At 36.6% G+C, this 16,979-nt stretch overlaps 2 protein-coding genes across 8 annotated transcripts in view; both read right to left on the bottom strand.

Annotated features, from left to right (window-relative positions):
• The window catches only part of RNPC3 (RNA binding region (RNP1, RRM) containing 3), a 47,348-nt gene extending 30,621 nt beyond the window's left edge, over positions 1-16,727 (bottom strand). For all 7 annotated transcript variants that reach the window (XR_003590145.3, XR_001040160.5, XR_001040159.5 and 4 more), the window contains exons 1-7: positions 16,429-16,727; positions 15,233-15,280; positions 8,414-8,532; positions 7,434-7,517; positions 6,895-7,006; positions 5,754-5,822; positions 3,817-3,959 (exon numbers count right to left, since the gene is read on the bottom strand). Coding sequence is in view for 3 of the 7 variants with exons in the window: in XM_012177334.5 (XP_012032724.1) it covers positions 3,817-3,959; positions 5,754-5,822; positions 6,895-7,006; positions 7,434-7,517; positions 8,414-8,532; positions 15,233-15,280; positions 16,429-16,620 (767 nt within the window). In the remaining 4 variants the exon portion in view is untranslated. The remainder of the gene's footprint in view (positions 1-3,816; positions 3,960-5,753; positions 5,823-6,894; positions 7,007-7,433; positions 7,518-8,413; positions 8,533-15,232; positions 15,281-16,428) is intronic.
• AMY2B (amylase alpha 2B) overlaps positions 1-16,979 on the bottom strand; it is a 130,472-nt gene that overhangs the window by 90,151 nt on the left and 23,342 nt on the right. The gene's annotated exons all lie outside the window — the stretch shown is intronic.

Raw genomic sequence — 16,979 nt, 5'->3', positions numbered from 1 at the left:
TTTATGAATAAATCCAGTTATATGAAACATATATCTATATTCATAAATTGCTCACCAAAAGTATACTAAGCCTCTACAACAGTGCAAGGCATATTTTATGTAAGTAATCAATAATACGAAGTAGCATGTTTTATAATTTCCAAAAATAACAAAGAAGCATGAAACCAGAGCTTAGCTTAGTTCATTCAAAGGCTTTGTTCTCATGACTTGAAATGAATTAGTTGCAGACTTCCTCACTACATCCCTAAATGGAAATTCAAATAAAACAAAAACAGTTGTGGCCAGCCTATAAAACATTTCTCATTACTATCATTGTTTTCATAAAGAAAATAAAATTTACAGAGGTTAATTAATCCACTGTAATACTTTTTTTCTTTATTTAGCAACAAATTAGTCTAACAAAAGCTGCCAGCCTTCATAAATATCTCTATTCAAGACAGATGTTCTATTAACTCCGATTTTGGTAATTTTAACCCCACCTATGCTTTGACTTTTAACTCTTTCACTAGAAAGAGAATGTATAAGGAGCCACACTACTCAAGTGGATGTTGCTTTAGTAATATTCAAATTGCTGGTGATTACTTGTATATGGTGCCTAGATTCTCTGCTTGGATTCCGATTGCTGTCAAAACACTACCTCTGTATCTGGTGGCTTCTGTGTGTATCTGAGATTCACACCATTTGCCTATACAGGTCTTCTAGGCTACGGGTTGATAAATTACAGCTGAAGGACCGAATCTAGTCATTGTCTGTTTATTTTTAAATAGAAAGTTTCACTTGAAGATAGCAACATCAATTCATTCAGGTATCATCCACTGGTGCTTTCCCACGACAACAGAATTCTGTCTCCCTACAGAAAATGTTTAGCAATTTCTATTTTAGGCTCTGCTGAACATTACTAACAACTTATTGCTCTTTGCCAGAAGCTTTAAATAAAATATATGTAGATCATCAAGAACAACAAGTAAAACAATAATTCATTTGCAATTATTACTATGAATAGTCTTGTATTCAGTTCAGTTCAGTTGCTCAGTCGTGTCCGACTCTTTGTGACCCCATGAATCGCAGCATGCCAGGCCTCCCTGTCCATCACCAACTCCCGGAGTTCACTCAGACTCACATCCATGGAGTCAGTGATGCCACCCAGCCATCTCAATCCTCTGTCATCGTCCCCTTCTCCTCCTGCCCCCAATCCCTCCCAGCCATCAGTCATTTCCAATGAGTCAACTCTTCACATGAAGTGGGCAAAGTACTGGAGTTTCAGCTTTAGCATCATTCCTTCCAAAGAAATCCCAGGGCTGATCTCCTTGCAGTCCAAGGGACTCTCAAGAGTCTTCTCCAACACCACAGTTCAAAAGCATCAATTCTGCAGCACTCAGCCTTCTTCACAGTCCAACTCTCACATCCATACATGACCACAGGAAAAACCATAACCTTGACTAGACAGACAAAGTAATGTCTACTTTTGAATATGCTATCTAGGTTGGTCATAATTTTTCTTCCAAGGAGTAAGTGTCTTTTAATTTCATGGCTGCAATCACCATCTGCAGTGATTTTGGAGCCCCCCAAAATAAAGTCCGACACTCTTTCCACTGTTTCCCCATCTATTTCCCATGAAGTGATGGGACCAGGTGCCATGATGTTCGTTTTCTGAATGTTGAGCTTTAAGCCAACTTTTTCACTCTCCTCTTTCACTTTCATCAAGAGGCTTTTTAGTACCTCTTCACTTTCTGCCATAAGGGTGGTGTCATCTGCATATCTGAGGTTACTGATGTTTCTCCCAGCGATCTTGATTCCAGCTTGTGTTTCTTCCAGCACAGCGTTTCTCATCATGTACTCTGCATATAAGTTGAATAAGCAGGGTGACAATATACAGCCTTGACGTACTCCTTTTCCTATCTGGAACCAGTCTGTTGTTCCATGTCCAGTTCTAACTGTTGCTTCCTGACCTGCATACAGATTTCTCAAGACGCAGGTCGGGTGGTCTGGTATTCCCATCTCTCTCAGAATTTTCCACAGTTTATTGTGATCCACACAGTCAAAGGCTTTGGCATAGTCAATAAAGCAGAAATAGATGTTTTTCTGGAACTCTCTTGCTTTTTCCATGATCCAGCAGATGTTGGTAATTTGATCTCTGGTTCCTCTGCCTTTTCTAAGACCAGCTTGAACATCAGGAAGTTCACAGTTCACGTACTGCTGAAGCCTGGCTTGGAGAATTTTGAGCATTACTTTACTAGCATGTGAGATGAGTGCAACTGTGCGGTAGTTTGAGCATTCTTTGGCGTTGCCTTTCTTTGGGATTGGAATGAAAACTGACCTTTCCCAGTCCTGTGGCCACTGCTGAGTTTTCCAAATTTGCTGACATATTGAGTGTAGCACTTTCACAGCATCATCTTTCAGGATTTGAAATAGCTCAACTGGAATACCATCACCTCCACTAGCTTTGTTCATAGTGATGCTTTGTAAGGCCCACTTGACTTCACATTCCAGGATGTCTGGCTCTAGATGAGTGATCTTTTTTGGGTCGTGAAGATCTTTTTTGTACAGTTTTTCCATGTATTCTTGCCACCTCTTCTTAATATCTTCTGTTTCTGTTAGGTCCATACCATTTCTGTCCTTTATTGAACCCATTTTTGCATGAAATGTTCCCTTGGTATCTCTCATTTTCTTGAAGAGATCTCTAGTCTTTCCCATTCTGTATATTCTTGTATAAAACTCTATGAAGTTGCTCTAGAAATTACTCTGAGGTAAATAAAGTCCAGGGAAGTAAACTGACAAAACAGAAATACAACCTAACTTTGCTCTCTAAGGTCTTCTCATTCAATTAGTGAATAATGAATCACTGTCCCTAAAGGAAATTCAGGATTAGGTTCCTGCAAGCACATGCTCACATTTCATCAATTGATCATTAGACACCTCATTTTACGTTTGTTTACTTTTAAGAACATCTTATTTAATATATATTTTTGATTCAGTAACACTGAACTCATACTCAACCACACTATAACTCAGGCCTGAACAAAGTTTATCTAACACACAGAATTTTCTCCATAAAACACATCACAGCCTTCTTGATTTTGGAAACCCTGGACTGAGTAACTTCCCTTTCACTTTTCACTTTCATGCATTGGAGAAGGAAATGGCAATCCACTTCAGTGTTCTTGCCTGGAGAATCCCAGGGACGGGGGAGCCTGATGGGCTGCCATCTATGGGGACACACAGAGTCGGACGTGACTGAAGTGACTTAGCAGTAGCAGATAGCACTTCAACACTACATTTGGGGGCATTTTAAACAGCAAAACCAACAACAAACAGCACAAAAACGTGAAAAACATAATACATATAAACAGTGAAAAAGACCCTTTTTTACAGTGTAAGAGCTGAAACAAGAAGACAGAATGTCACTTTATTCTACCTCATCAGTGATGTGCACGTCAAATGACTCAAATTTTTCACCATTCTGTATATGCCCATGTCTGCTAGAAGACTGTAAAAGCACTGCAATTACTGATGTTGAAGTTATAAATAAACTGTAACAAGTAGGCAAGTTCACAAATACAGAATCAATAAAAAATGATGATCAATTTTATACCATGATTAGTCAAAAAAATTACTCATCATGCGAAAATTTTTCCTTAGGCCTTGATTTCTAGTCTCAGGCCTTAATCTATACAGTATGATGGGGAGTTGGAAATGGACAAATGCTAAGGACCCTCAATTAGGAAGAACTATATGCAAAATTTACGAAGAGTAAGAGAATCTCATTCATATATTCTATGTTTACTAGAATCTACACAAATATTTGACATGACATACCTTTGACGGTCTTCATCATCACTGCTTTCATATTCTGATTCTTTACTAGATAATTCCTCATCCTCATCTGGCAAAGGAGGTTCCTCTGGTGGCTGAGGAGATGTAGCTGGAAGAGGTGCATGTAATGGCATATAGTCCTCATACTAAGTAAAAACAAAAAATAATATGGTAATCTATGATGTTTACAGATTAGAAAACTATTTCCATTCAGATACATGATTCTCACATTTCTCTATTCCTCATGGTTTTCTTTTACACATTCAACATATATTGATGGAACACTTGCCTCAGTAGACTTTAGTAGATCACAAAACTTGTTTCTTCTGCCTTGGCACCTAGCTGCAGTAAATTTCCAAACTTCCCTTGCAGTTAGATTTCACCTGAGTTTTAGTCAATGAAAAGGTAAGCATAAAGACTTCTCACACATAAAACTCTCTCGTTTCTTTATCTGCAGGCTGCATGTTAACGTCCTCACCAACCAGGGAATGCACACAGTGCAGATTAACTTGGATCTTTTTAGTGATTCAGGAAAGAACACCATTCTGCCCTACTTTTGGAATGAACCTGGCATGAGCAAGAGATAATCTGAATTGTTTTAAGTGACTAAGATTTGAGTTTTGTTAACAGCAGCTAGTATAATTTTAACTATTATCCTAGCAACATGCCAGGCATTGAGGTTTTAGAGTTACAAAGAAAAATTATGAAGCCAATATAGACATTAGAAAAGCAATCAATGCACAATACAAAAGCAAATTTTCTATTTGTTAGCCTTCTAAAATAATTTCTCATTGCTGTTATCTAAAAAAGTACTAAGGGGACATTTATACAATGGAATATTACTCAGCCATTAAAGAGAATGAAGCAATGTCACTTGCAGTGACACAGACGGACCTAGAAACTGTCTTACTGAATGAAGTTAAGTCAGAGAAAGACAAATATCATATGATATTGCTTATACATGGAATCTAAAAAAATGGTACAATGAACTTGTTTAGAAAACAGAAATAAAAGAGTTACAAACATGACTTAAGAATCACTCATGAATCTGAACAAACTTATGATTACCAGGAGGGAAGTGAGGGAGGGATAAATTGGGAGATTGGGATTGACATATACACACTACTATACATAATATACATAAGAACCTACTGTATAGCATAGGAAACCACTCAATAACCTACAATGGTCTATATAGAGAAAAGAATCTAAAAAAGAGAGCTATACATATATATATTAATATAACTGATGTAGGTATGACTGCACACCTGAAATACAGCACTGTAAACTATACTCCAATTAATAAAAAATAAAAACAAAAAACAAAGTACTGAGTATTACAGCAAAATAAAAAAATTGCTAAAATTACTGAAGAGCAGACATAACCTACCAACAAAATTATTGATAGATTTGCACAGTAAATTCTAATAAAAAAATTATCAACCTTTTTTATCTTCTCCAAATTTAACTTACTAGCAATAAAACCAGAAAAATGGAAATTTTAGACAATTCAGCTTGTTAAATGTAACTACCTTGTAGGATAGCACAATGTTCTAGATCAAAGGACTGAATAATCCTAAGAGAAATGATGGCCTCTATTACCCAAAACATCACTTTAATATTCTGGGGAATTCCCTGGCTATTTAGTGGTTAGGATTCCATGCTTCAACTGCAGGGGTCATGGGTTCAATTTCTGATCACAGAACTAAGATCCCACATGCTGCATAGCATGGCCAAGAAAGAAAAAATTAAAAAAAAAAAGTTCTGGCTCTTTCCCACTTTCAGTTCTCCACAGGACTATTATTACATTAACTTTGTATTTGTTCTTCATTTTAAGTACACGTTACAGGTCACTGGCACAACATTTGTAAAATTTAGCCTCAATAATCTCACCACAAGAAGCAAAATTCGAATGTTGAAAATTCCAAGAGCTTTCTTACCATGGGAGGCCGGGTAGTAATTGGTCCAAAAGGTGTAGGCAAATTCATTTTATTCATAAGATGAAGCACCTTAATAAAAGGGATAAAACATTTGAAATCAAATAGAAAAATCATGATTCAACTCACATCTGATAGTGTACTTAAAAACTCTGCAATAACACTAGTGATTAATTTAGTGCAAAGGAAGGATCACCTCTTGCCTTTATAATACCAGCAAAGGGCTAAACTGGTATATCTCAGGCACTGGTATATCTTAGAAGACCAACCTTCCTAAAATATTTATCAATTGTACAAAATACCATTATTCTCATTATTAAAAATGTTATATTCTTACAATGTGAAATTTACTGAAGTGTTTTTCCCTTGATTATTGTGAATTATGAAACAGAGAGAAGCATAATAAAGAAAATCATCATCTATATTTTGTACTTAAAAGTATCTTTTATTGTTAATATTTCTAAGCATTTATTGAGGGATTCTCTGTATCTTTTCCTCTAGGAAAGGAAAAAGCATATGCTAAAGTAATGAAGAATTACCAGAAATTACATTTCCCAAATTAGCTTATGCTTATTAGTATTATTAATAATAAACATAGTATTTTTACGCTATAGTTTATAAAAACCCATACTTGAATGTAGTAATTTTTTCACTACCTTCTGCAATAGACTGAATGTTTATGTCCCTCTCAAAAATTCATATGTTAAATCCTAACCTGTAATGGTATGGTATTAAGACATGAGGCTTTTGTAAAGTTATTAGGTCATAAGGGTAGAACTCCCATAAATGGGATTAGTGTACCTTATAAAAAGCAAACTGAAAGCTCTCTCACGCTCTTTCAGCTACATGAGATTACAAAGAGAAAATGGCCATCTTCCACCCAGAAGAGGGCCCTCACCAGAACCTGACTATACTGGCACACTGGAATACAACTTCCAACCTCCAGACTGTGAGAAATAATTTTCTATTATTTAAAAAATGCCCAGATCATGGTACTTAGCTATAACAGCCCAATCTAAGGCATCTTTAAAATTCTGAAATATAATCACCCCTTTAGGAATTAGTCTGATTAATACAACTAATACAACTATTTTTTAAAAAGTATGAGAAAGTATTTACTTTGAGAAATGTTTATTCTACTTACCTGTACATAGAACTTAGGCACACTTGCCAAAGCATTTACTATATTTGCTAGGATTGTACTTGAAGGTGGTGGGTACATATACTTGAGGCATGAATTTAGAGGAAAAGTCAGCCTAAAAAAAATACTTAAAATGCTTATTGTGTTTTAGTAAGATTCATATCAATAATTCATTTTAGGTAACCCAATAACATACAAATTGCTCAAATGATTCAGTAAATCTAAGAGTACTCTGTTCCTAAAACATCTAAATGATTACATTTAAAGAGCAAGTTGCCTTCTCTCTGCATTATAGAATATAGCATTTCTTTGCAGAGCTTATCTTACAACTTTGAACATTTTCATGGAACCCAAATTCAGTGACAAACTTTTAATGCTCAATATGTTTAATCAACACACTAAAAATCTTCATTATATATACTAAAATATCCTTTAAAAATACCTTATTTGACAACACACACACACATACCCCACATACACACAAACCTACCTATCCAAAATAAAACCAAAAGACACAATGAAATACAAACAAAAATGCTAACCCATGGTTTGGTGCGATTCCATTTTCTATGGTTAAACAATCAAGTTCTTTCTTTTCTTTATCATCTTCCACAGGATCATCAGACCTAAGAAATATGGAATCAAAATTGATGTTATCTATAGAAGAAACAGAATGACTAAAATGACACTATCTTTTCAAACACAGCATTATAAAAACAGCTGCGAAAGTACAATTTTCAGCTATTAAGTAAATACCAATGAAAAAGAAAACTAATTCCAGATATTATATAAGGCAAGCCACATTTTCATTTATTCTTCATAGCAATGACACAAAGATGGTATGATTAATCTTACTGACAGCCCTCACTCACAAAAATTGAAGTTCACAGGTATAAAATAGTGGCACACAAATGTCTTTAATGTGCATTAGCAAGGGTTTCTTAAAAACCAGACCGCTGGGGCCTATCCTCCTCCCCAGCCCCAACAACCCAAATTTCTGATTCAGTAGGACTAGGTTAAGGACGAACAATCTTTCCTTCAGTCAAGATTCTCGATGATGCAGCTGGTGCAGGGATTGTACTATGAAAACCACTGGTGTAAAGCAACTTATAAAGGTTATATAGCTACAAAGGTTATACAGCTAGGAATCAAGGCTGTGCCTATTAATGATACCTTGCTATATATTAGGACTTTATACTAGTTACCTTCCCTCCACTTATAGTTGAACGCTTTCACCCTACTCTCTTTTCACTTCACACTGGTTAAGTCCTAATATTAAATCAATACTCAGGTTACTAATGCATAATTAGGAACAAACAAATGCATTGCTTTCAAGCACTAGATTTAGTAGAAAGATACAATCATTTACTGTTTCAGATTATTTACTTGCTAGTCTGAAAATAATCTAATAGCAATACAACTCCTTAAAAAAATTAGTAATTTTTTAATTTAAAAATTTTTTCAAATAAATTTAAAAAATAATAATAAACTTTTAAAAGGCTAGGAAAACCTATCTACATACCTTTTCTTTTTTTCAGTTCCCAAAGAGGGACATGGTGAATGAACTTGATCTTGCTCTTTTGCAAATTCAACAACTAAAGTATGACCCAAAAGTTTCAGTTGATGAAGTCTTGTCAATGCCTTCAGTTGGAAGAACAAAAGAGTAAAATAATTAATAACTGTACCTATGTTATCTGTTAGAGACCACATACAAAGTAATTTATACACTTGTTAATGCTGATAACATTTCCTTGGCTATTTTTCACCCATTTCTAATGTCAGGCTGCCAAGCCTTCATTACTCATTAGGCAATCACTTCCAATCACTTAGCAAAACTAAGATCTGGTTAAATCCAACTTTACCTGTGCTAATGCAGCAGAAAATGTTTAGAAAAACAAACATAATGAACTGGGCTGGTCTCACTTTAAATTCACAATCACAACCACAAATCTGAGGGCAATCTTAATGAAGCCAACCAGTTACGTACTACATTCTCAGTTCATTTTTTTCTACCAATCTCTAAGATAATATTTTGCACTATTTCCTTCTTCCTTAACTTCATGATAGTCCTGTCCCATTCTTTTAGCCTTGGATATCGCTTCCTACTTCGAGAAAAAATGAAGCTACAAAATGAGAACTTCGGATTCCAAACCATAATTTCTCATCTACCATCTTCTGAATCCACATATTCTACCCTTCTATCTGTTATCACATATCAACGATCCATGTTCTTATTTAAATCTAGTTGACTTGTATACGCTTTCCTGGTAGCTCAGACGCTAAAGTGACTGTCTGCAATGTGGGAGACCTGGGTTCAATCCCGCAGTCAGGAAGATTCTCTGGGGAAGGAAATGGCAACCCACTCCAGTACTCTTGCCTGGAAAATTCCATGGATGGGGAGCCTAGCAGCCTACATTCCATGGGATCAGAGAGTCAGACACGACTGAGCAACTTCACTTCACTTGTATACTAAATCCTAGTCCCTCTTCTTCTTTCTGGAACTGTACAGGTTGTGTTCCTACCTACATTGCCAATTTTCTGTCCTCTACGGGATTGTCCACAACAGTATACAAACCCAATCTGATTTCTCCCATCCTAAAAGTATTTTTTCCTCATCTATTGATCCCACTTATCACTATTCCCCCCTTTCCCCTCCCTCCCCTTACTTTAACAGTAAAGCTCCTCAAGAAACATCTATGCTATCTAAAATTCCTCTCCTCCCATCCAGTTTCAAACTCACTCCAATCAGGTTTATGCCTTAATCACTCCACTGACACTGCTTGTCATAAACAAATTCTGTACTGCCACACCAATGGTCAACTCTCAATCTTCATTTTATAGTATTTAACACAATCACTCCCTCCTTGGTACATGTTCTTCACTTGGAGTCTAGACATTATAACTTCCCTACAGTTTTCTTCCACGCTTATTGTGTTTTACTCCTCAATCACTTTGGTTTATGCTGTCTTGAACTCTTAATATTGGTATACTCCAGAGATCTATTTTTGGATCTAATCCAGTACCCTAAATTTAAAGACCGTCTCTATGCTGATAATTTCCCAATTTATAATTTCAGCCAAAATCTCTGTCCTTAAGTCAAGGAACATATATTCAAACTATTGGATAGCTTCTCTTAATTTTAAACATTTTAAAATTAACACTCCAGAAACTGAATCTTCTCTCCCCACCCTCAGCTCAAATGTTTCCCATCTGGAAACTTTCAATGGAAACTCCCTTCTTTCATTTACTCATGTCAAAATTTTTCAATAACCCTTAACACCTCCTTCCCATGTTGCATAACCAAGCCATCAAAAATTGGTATTTGCTTCTGCTTCCAAATTAATCTAGAATCTAACTACTCCTTACCATCTCCACTGCTACCACCATGGTCCAAACAACCATAATCTCTGGACTGAACTGGCAGTATAATCTTTTAACACATTTTTCTGTTTCTACTCTTCCCTGCCTTCCATCTATTCTCAACACAAAGTGTTGAGTTCAACTTTCTTCCTCTCAAAATGTGTCACACATTCTCTTCAAAGTTACAGCTTTTAATTTTTAATGTTAACTAGTCCTCTGCTGCTGCTGCTAAGTCGCTTCAGTCACGTCCAACTCTGTGCGACCCCATAGACAGCAGCCCACCAGGCTCCTCCGTCCCTGGGATTCTCCAGGCAAGAACACTGGAGTGGGTTGCCATGTCCTTCCCCATGCATGAAAGTGAAAAGTGAAAGTGAAGTTGCTCAGTCGTGTCCAACTCTTAGTGACCCCATGGACTGCAGCCTATTAGGCTCTCCTGTCCATGGGATTTTCCAGGCAAGAGTAATGGAGTGGGCTGCCATTGCCTTCTCCCAACTAGTCCTCATAGCTTTCTAAATATAAGTCAAATTATGATGCTCTTTTGCTCACAGTACTACAATGGCACCCAATTTTATTCAGCAAAATCTAATGTACTTAGAAGGCACATGTCATGGCCCTCTCTAACTTCTCTGACCTCAAATCCAATTTCTCCCCCCATTTTTTATGCCTTGGTCACAAGCTAGTGCATTTTACTTATTTCCCTTACTGCAGTTCACTTCCCCAGATTCATTCCTTAGCTAACTTCCTTCACTTCTTTCCAAATGTTGGTCAACCCTAACTACCTTAACTGTAGCTTAACCCTCTCAACCCAGCATTCCTGATGCTATTTTTTTTTTCAAATAGCATTTCTCATTTTCTAAAATACTAAAAAACTTACTAAGTTTATTATTTATGGTCTGTCTCTCCATTCAAGAACATGAGTTCAAATGAGGGCATAAATCTGTGTTTTATTTACTGATAGATCCCAAGATTTAAAGGAGCATCCAGCACATAGTAGGTACTGTGTATTTTTTGAACAAATGGAACTTTAGGGCTTACCTGAGACTGTAATTTTATTTTACCATTTTTATGCATTCTTATTTGACTCCATTATACAAACCAAGTTCCTAAATGTTTTAATAATTTTCAAGTCCTTAATTCAATCTAGACCTCTTCACTGTCAACGAACCTTTGATTATCTGAAATACAGCTGAATTACTTCAAGTTTCTTCCACTCAAAATGGGTTACACATTCTCTTCAAAGTTATAGCTTTTAATTTTTAATGTTAACTAGTCCTCATAGCTTTCTCAGTTACTTATTATAAACATTTCTCTCCCTTTGTTTTAAAAAACTATCAATCAGGTGCACTATAACCTAAAAACTCTATCACTGCTACTATCTTCTCATTCCTTCCTTTCGATACAAATATTTCCCAAAGATAATGATGGGTTCCATGTCCTCTCCTCCAAGTTAATCTTGACTCTAAAACAATGTGGTTCATTACCATATTTTACCAACAATATTTTAAAACTGTATTTCAAAAGGTCTTTTTTGAAAAAAATGTTCTCCTATATTTTAATATATACAATGTTAAAGTCTTCTGTAATTCCACCCTGGGAGAAAGACATTTATTATCTGGTATATAGCTCTGCTACATTTTGTTCTAGGCATACACTAATACACATAGTAGTACTTTTCAACTCCAAGGTTACATAGTATGTATTTCCCAACTTTGTTTATGAATCTATCTGGGTTACACTCTTGATCAGTACATATTCTTTTGACTTCATTTTTCTGAGGGTTGTAGTCCAGTGTATGGATACACTACAATTTAAAGTGTCCTTTCTGGAGAAGGAAATGGCAACCCACTCCAGTATTCTTGCCTGGGAAATTCCATGCACAGAGGAACCTGGTGGGCTATAGTCCATGGGGTCATAAAAAGAGTCGGACATGACTTAGTGACTAAACAACAAAAGAGATACAAATGAATATAACTTTTCTTGAGAGCAAATTTAACAGTAAGTCCACCCTATAATTTTACTTGTAGGATCTTATATGAAAATAATCAGATGTACAAAGACACTATGTAAAGATGACTATTATTTATTGTGATAAAAGGAAGTAAATAGCCTAATGTTCAAAAATAGAAAAAAATATTAAAAAAGGAAAAACAGTCACCCATAGAATGTAATGCAGCTCTTAGAATTGTTTTCTAATAAATTTTAATTATAAGAGTAAATTCTCCTTATGTTAAGATAAGAATATAGATATAAATATCCAAAAGTGTACTATCTATAATATAGATGTTTTTATATGAATATATCCTATTCCTGTATATATACATGTATGTATGTAGTATATATACCACAAACCAAAAGCATGTTAAATGTGGTTATATCTGGTTTGTAGAATAAGGTATGGGTGATTCATATTTTTCATATTTGTTTATCTTATTAAATAATCTATAATGAACATGTATTACTTTTTAAACCAGGAAATAGAAAATGTATGATTAAAAAGTTACCAACGAAAAAGTAGCAAGTACCTGCAATCACAGAGTTCTACTAGATGCAAAAAAAGGCAAAGAAACTCTTCAAGTGAGACATTAACATCACTGCAGTGGTAGTTTTGAATGTGTCTCTGAAGGCTTTGATACTCCACCTTTCAAGAGATGGAGTCTAATCCTCCTCACCTTGCCAGTGGGCTGGACTTAGTGACTCACTTTTAAGGAACAGAGGAGAACAGAAGTGCCAGGCTGTTGCTTGGGGAGACTAGGTCATAAAAGTCACCGCAGTGTCCTCCTTGCTTCTTCTCTTGGATTGCTTGCTTTGGGGGTGCCAACTGCCACATCCAGAGTAACCCTGGGGAAACCAAGGCGTCCCCTCCACAGTCCACAGCCGTGTGAGCGGGCCATCAACTCACCCCAGTCAAGCTTTCAGATGACTGCAGCCCTGTCTAAGAGCTTGCCTGCAACCTCATGAGAGACTTGAGCCAAAACAAAAAGAAAAAACCAGCTACGCCACTCCTGGATTCCTGATCCTCAGAAAATGTATGAGATACAAAATGTTTGTGGTAATATCCTGCTACATTTTAGGATAAGTTGTTACATAACAATAGATAACTGATATAATTTCTGAGACAAAAATCTGTTCATTTCAGAGACATCTTTCTGTCATACAAGAATATAAGCTTTTGTAACAGAACTATTCATCTTTGTTTTAAATGGTCCAAATATTTCACTACCAGTTACATATTAGTTCAAATTCAGTTCTAGATAACGTTAAACTTCTTAATGGTAGAGGTCCTATCACATTCATCTTTGTATAGTTTGCTGTATTTAATATTGTGCCCTTTGTATAGGATGTGCTCAATCAATCAAAGAACTGAATACATTAATGAATGAATAAAAGAATGAGTGAATAAAAAAAAAAAAGTGTCCTTTCCCCTTATTAAGAATTTAGTCATTTCTACAGTTTCCCAATAAAAAGTACTTTACTATTAGACTTTTAATTCTTCACCTTGTGTCATCAGAGGATCTTATCTTCTTAAAACTCTCTTCTCTTTGCATCCATGAGAATCTGTTTTCTAGTTCTACTTCCTTTTTAACTTCTCCTTCCCTCCCTGTCTTCTTTGCTGATTCTTCTTCCTTTGGGCAACCATATTTATTCACTTTGTTGAAGAAATTCCATTTTTAAGCCTACCTCCACTCTAGACCCATATTTTTAATTGCTTTTTAAAATATTTCCACAGAAGTAGCCCACTGACTCCTCAAAGTCAATAGATAACATATGAATTCATTACATACCTTTGAAAACATTCTCTGAGTCCTGCCCCTCATATCAGCTAATGTAATAACCCAAGAACTCAGTCTGAAAATCTTCACGTGTTCCCTCTCAACCATATCTACAGGGATCACAGGACCTACAAACACAATCTCTACCCAATGTATATCTACTTCTTCTTTTGTCTTCTTACTTCCTTATTCAGATCTTTTCTCCTGCCTTGGCCATTGTAACAGTTCTCTCGTCTAGCCTTTCCTTTTGATTTTTCCATGTCTAATCTTTTTCCCTATCTAATCCATTACATGAACTCTATAAGATATCTTTCATAAAGCTGACTATATTACTGGTCAGCTTACATTTCTCAAGTACCTTAAGAATAACTACTAAACAAAATTCAATCCCTCCCTCCCCTCAACCCAAATTTAGACTCAACCTACTTTCCAAGTCCTATTTCAATTTCAACCCTCAGCTTTTGCTCCACTTAGAACTTTCCATGGTCCACAGTTTTCTTTAGCGGTCTCAGAACATGGAACACCCATTTCCCTTTGTTTTTGTCTCAAGATCCAACTAATCATTAAAGGTCTACCTCAAAGGTCACCTCCTTTGCAAATGATCCCCTAGGATTATACATTCTCTATTTAATGCTTAAATCATCTTGCCTTACAACTTTTATGTCTAAAGGATGTTTACATCCTTCAAAGCTTGTCATTTTTAATTATATAAAAAGTTACAGTTCAATTTTTATTCATGTTCCTGTTAATCTATTCCATAACATCATAAGGAAAAACCCCAGTGAACTTTTTGGTCAACTCATAATAGTGTTATGCCCAAATATCTACACTTTGGGCAAAATCTGCCAACTGACAAGCTGCACGCAGCCAATGAGGCAAATTCTGGAAATACAAACCTTTTTGCTTTTAAAAGGGCTTCCTTGGTGGCTCAGTTGGTAAAGAATCCGCCTGCAATGCAGGAGGCCCTGGGTTCGATCCCTGGGTTGGGAAGATCCTCCAGAGAAGGTAAAGGCTGCACACTCCAGTATTCTAGCCTGGTGAATTCCATGGACTATATAGGCCACCGGTCCCAAAGAGTAGGAAAGGACTGAGCGACTTTCACTTACTTCACCTTGCTTTTAAAAACTATAGTTAAGCCTAATGTTTCATTTTTTAACTATGCCTGTATAACAGAAAGTTGGTAATAAGTAACAGAAAAGAAGGAGTCATACCTTTACAGCTGTTTTTTCATTAGGGAAAGTAGCAAAAGCTGTATGTTTCTGAAAAACAATTAAGGTACAAATTATTTCAAATATAATTTCAATTTCTCATAAGGGTGTCTGATATTTTACCAGCTGACAGTGATTTGACACACTAATAAAATCACAGAAAAGGCAGAAAATCAAGATCATTTAACTGATTGTGAATTTCAGGACAGCGTTTTTAAATCAGTTTAGGATCAGACTTCTTTGAAATGAAAGCCTTGCACACACATAGCATGTTTTAAATATATTTTCAAGTACTTCAACAGTCCTTAAGTTTAAAAACCTCTACTATCCAGGGAAGTCCACTCTTAAACTATCCAAAATCATAAAATATGTTCCATGTATAACGCATCCAAAGATCTAAACTTTTCGCTATATAGCCAAATGCAAAGTTTAAATGGGTCTTTCTTTTAACTCAATTCACAACCTTGGCTGCATATTAAAATCACCTAGGGAGACAAACTATTGATGTCCTGTCCCATCATAGATCATCTGGCAGAAATTTAATAACATCACCGTCACTATTTTAATGAAGAGCAATCATGTAAAACATCTTCAGGTATAATGGAAAATAAAGTCATTTTCTACATTCCTGGGTTGGACTTTTAATAGTTTTAAATTATCACCCCCTGAAAGATTACGTTATACAATATTTATGAAGAACATCTTCCTCAAAAATCTAGCAGAAATCCTGTAACTAGCTTACTCAAGTTGCCGACTTCTGTAGTTTCTCCTCTATTTTGATGAACGTCTTAACGCTGGCTTATAAGCAAACCAAGATTTTTAAGTTTCCCTTTGTTACATATTTTTGAAAGTACTCCTGAGTTTAAGAGAAATACTTCTAAATTCCGAGGAGTTTCGAGATTCCCAGGGTGGGTGAGAAAAGGAATATAACAAAGGTTACTTTTCATTCTTTCTGCTTTGCCTTTCTCAATCGCCCTTCTCCGCAGTGCGGCGACTAATCGAGGCACAAACCAATTAAAACTTGATTTGGGACGAAAGATATTTTGATATGAAAGAAGACAGACTGGGAAGGGGAAGAGGAAGCCTCCACTCCACAGGCGCATCTTCCCCACTCTCCTTTTTCCTTCTGTCAGAACGTCCCTTCCCCACATCACCGGCCTAGGACCTTCCCCGGAAACTAGGGGTTCCCGCGCTCTTACCAGACGCCCCTTATCGGATAGGACGCGCACGGACTGCGCCCCGAAATACTTCAGCAAGTCCTCTTTCTCCTCAGCGGTAAGCTCGGCTGGCAGGTGCCTCACTAGAAGGGTTCGGTCGCCCCGCGGGGGAGAAAGCGAAACAGAACTCTGGCATCCTCTGGACATCGGAAGCGGCTGTTCTGGGGCCGCCATTTCTCACACAGACTCAGCACCTGGGAAGCCGCTGAGGAAACCGCAGTAATCAAAAGAAGCGGAGCTAAAAGAGTCTTCTTCCACTCCGCGCTAAGGATTCTGGAAGCAAGGAAATAACGCGAGAGACGGTCGCCTTCTCGCGAGATCTGCACCACAGACGGATGACAACTTTTCGGAGACAAGTTCCTTAGATTGAAAGGGGAAGTTCCAGTGATAGGAAACCAAAATGATTCAAATTCCAGATAGCTGCTGCTGCTGTTTTAAACAAAAATTCCCCCGAGAGAGGTGTGAGGATTAAAATATGTTAAAGTACGACGGACTTCAGCCGCCTTTTCCGAGGAGGAAGTAACCCCAAGGGC

The sequence above is a fragment of the Ovis aries genome, chromosome 1 (assembly GCF_016772045.2).
Source record: "Ovis aries strain OAR_USU_Benz2616 breed Rambouillet chromosome 1, ARS-UI_Ramb_v3.0, whole genome shotgun sequence".
Lineage (NCBI taxonomy): Eukaryota > Metazoa > Chordata > Mammalia > Artiodactyla > Bovidae > Ovis > Ovis aries.
Note: the sequence above shows the minus strand (reverse complement) of the source record. Positions and strands in the feature narration are given on the sequence as shown.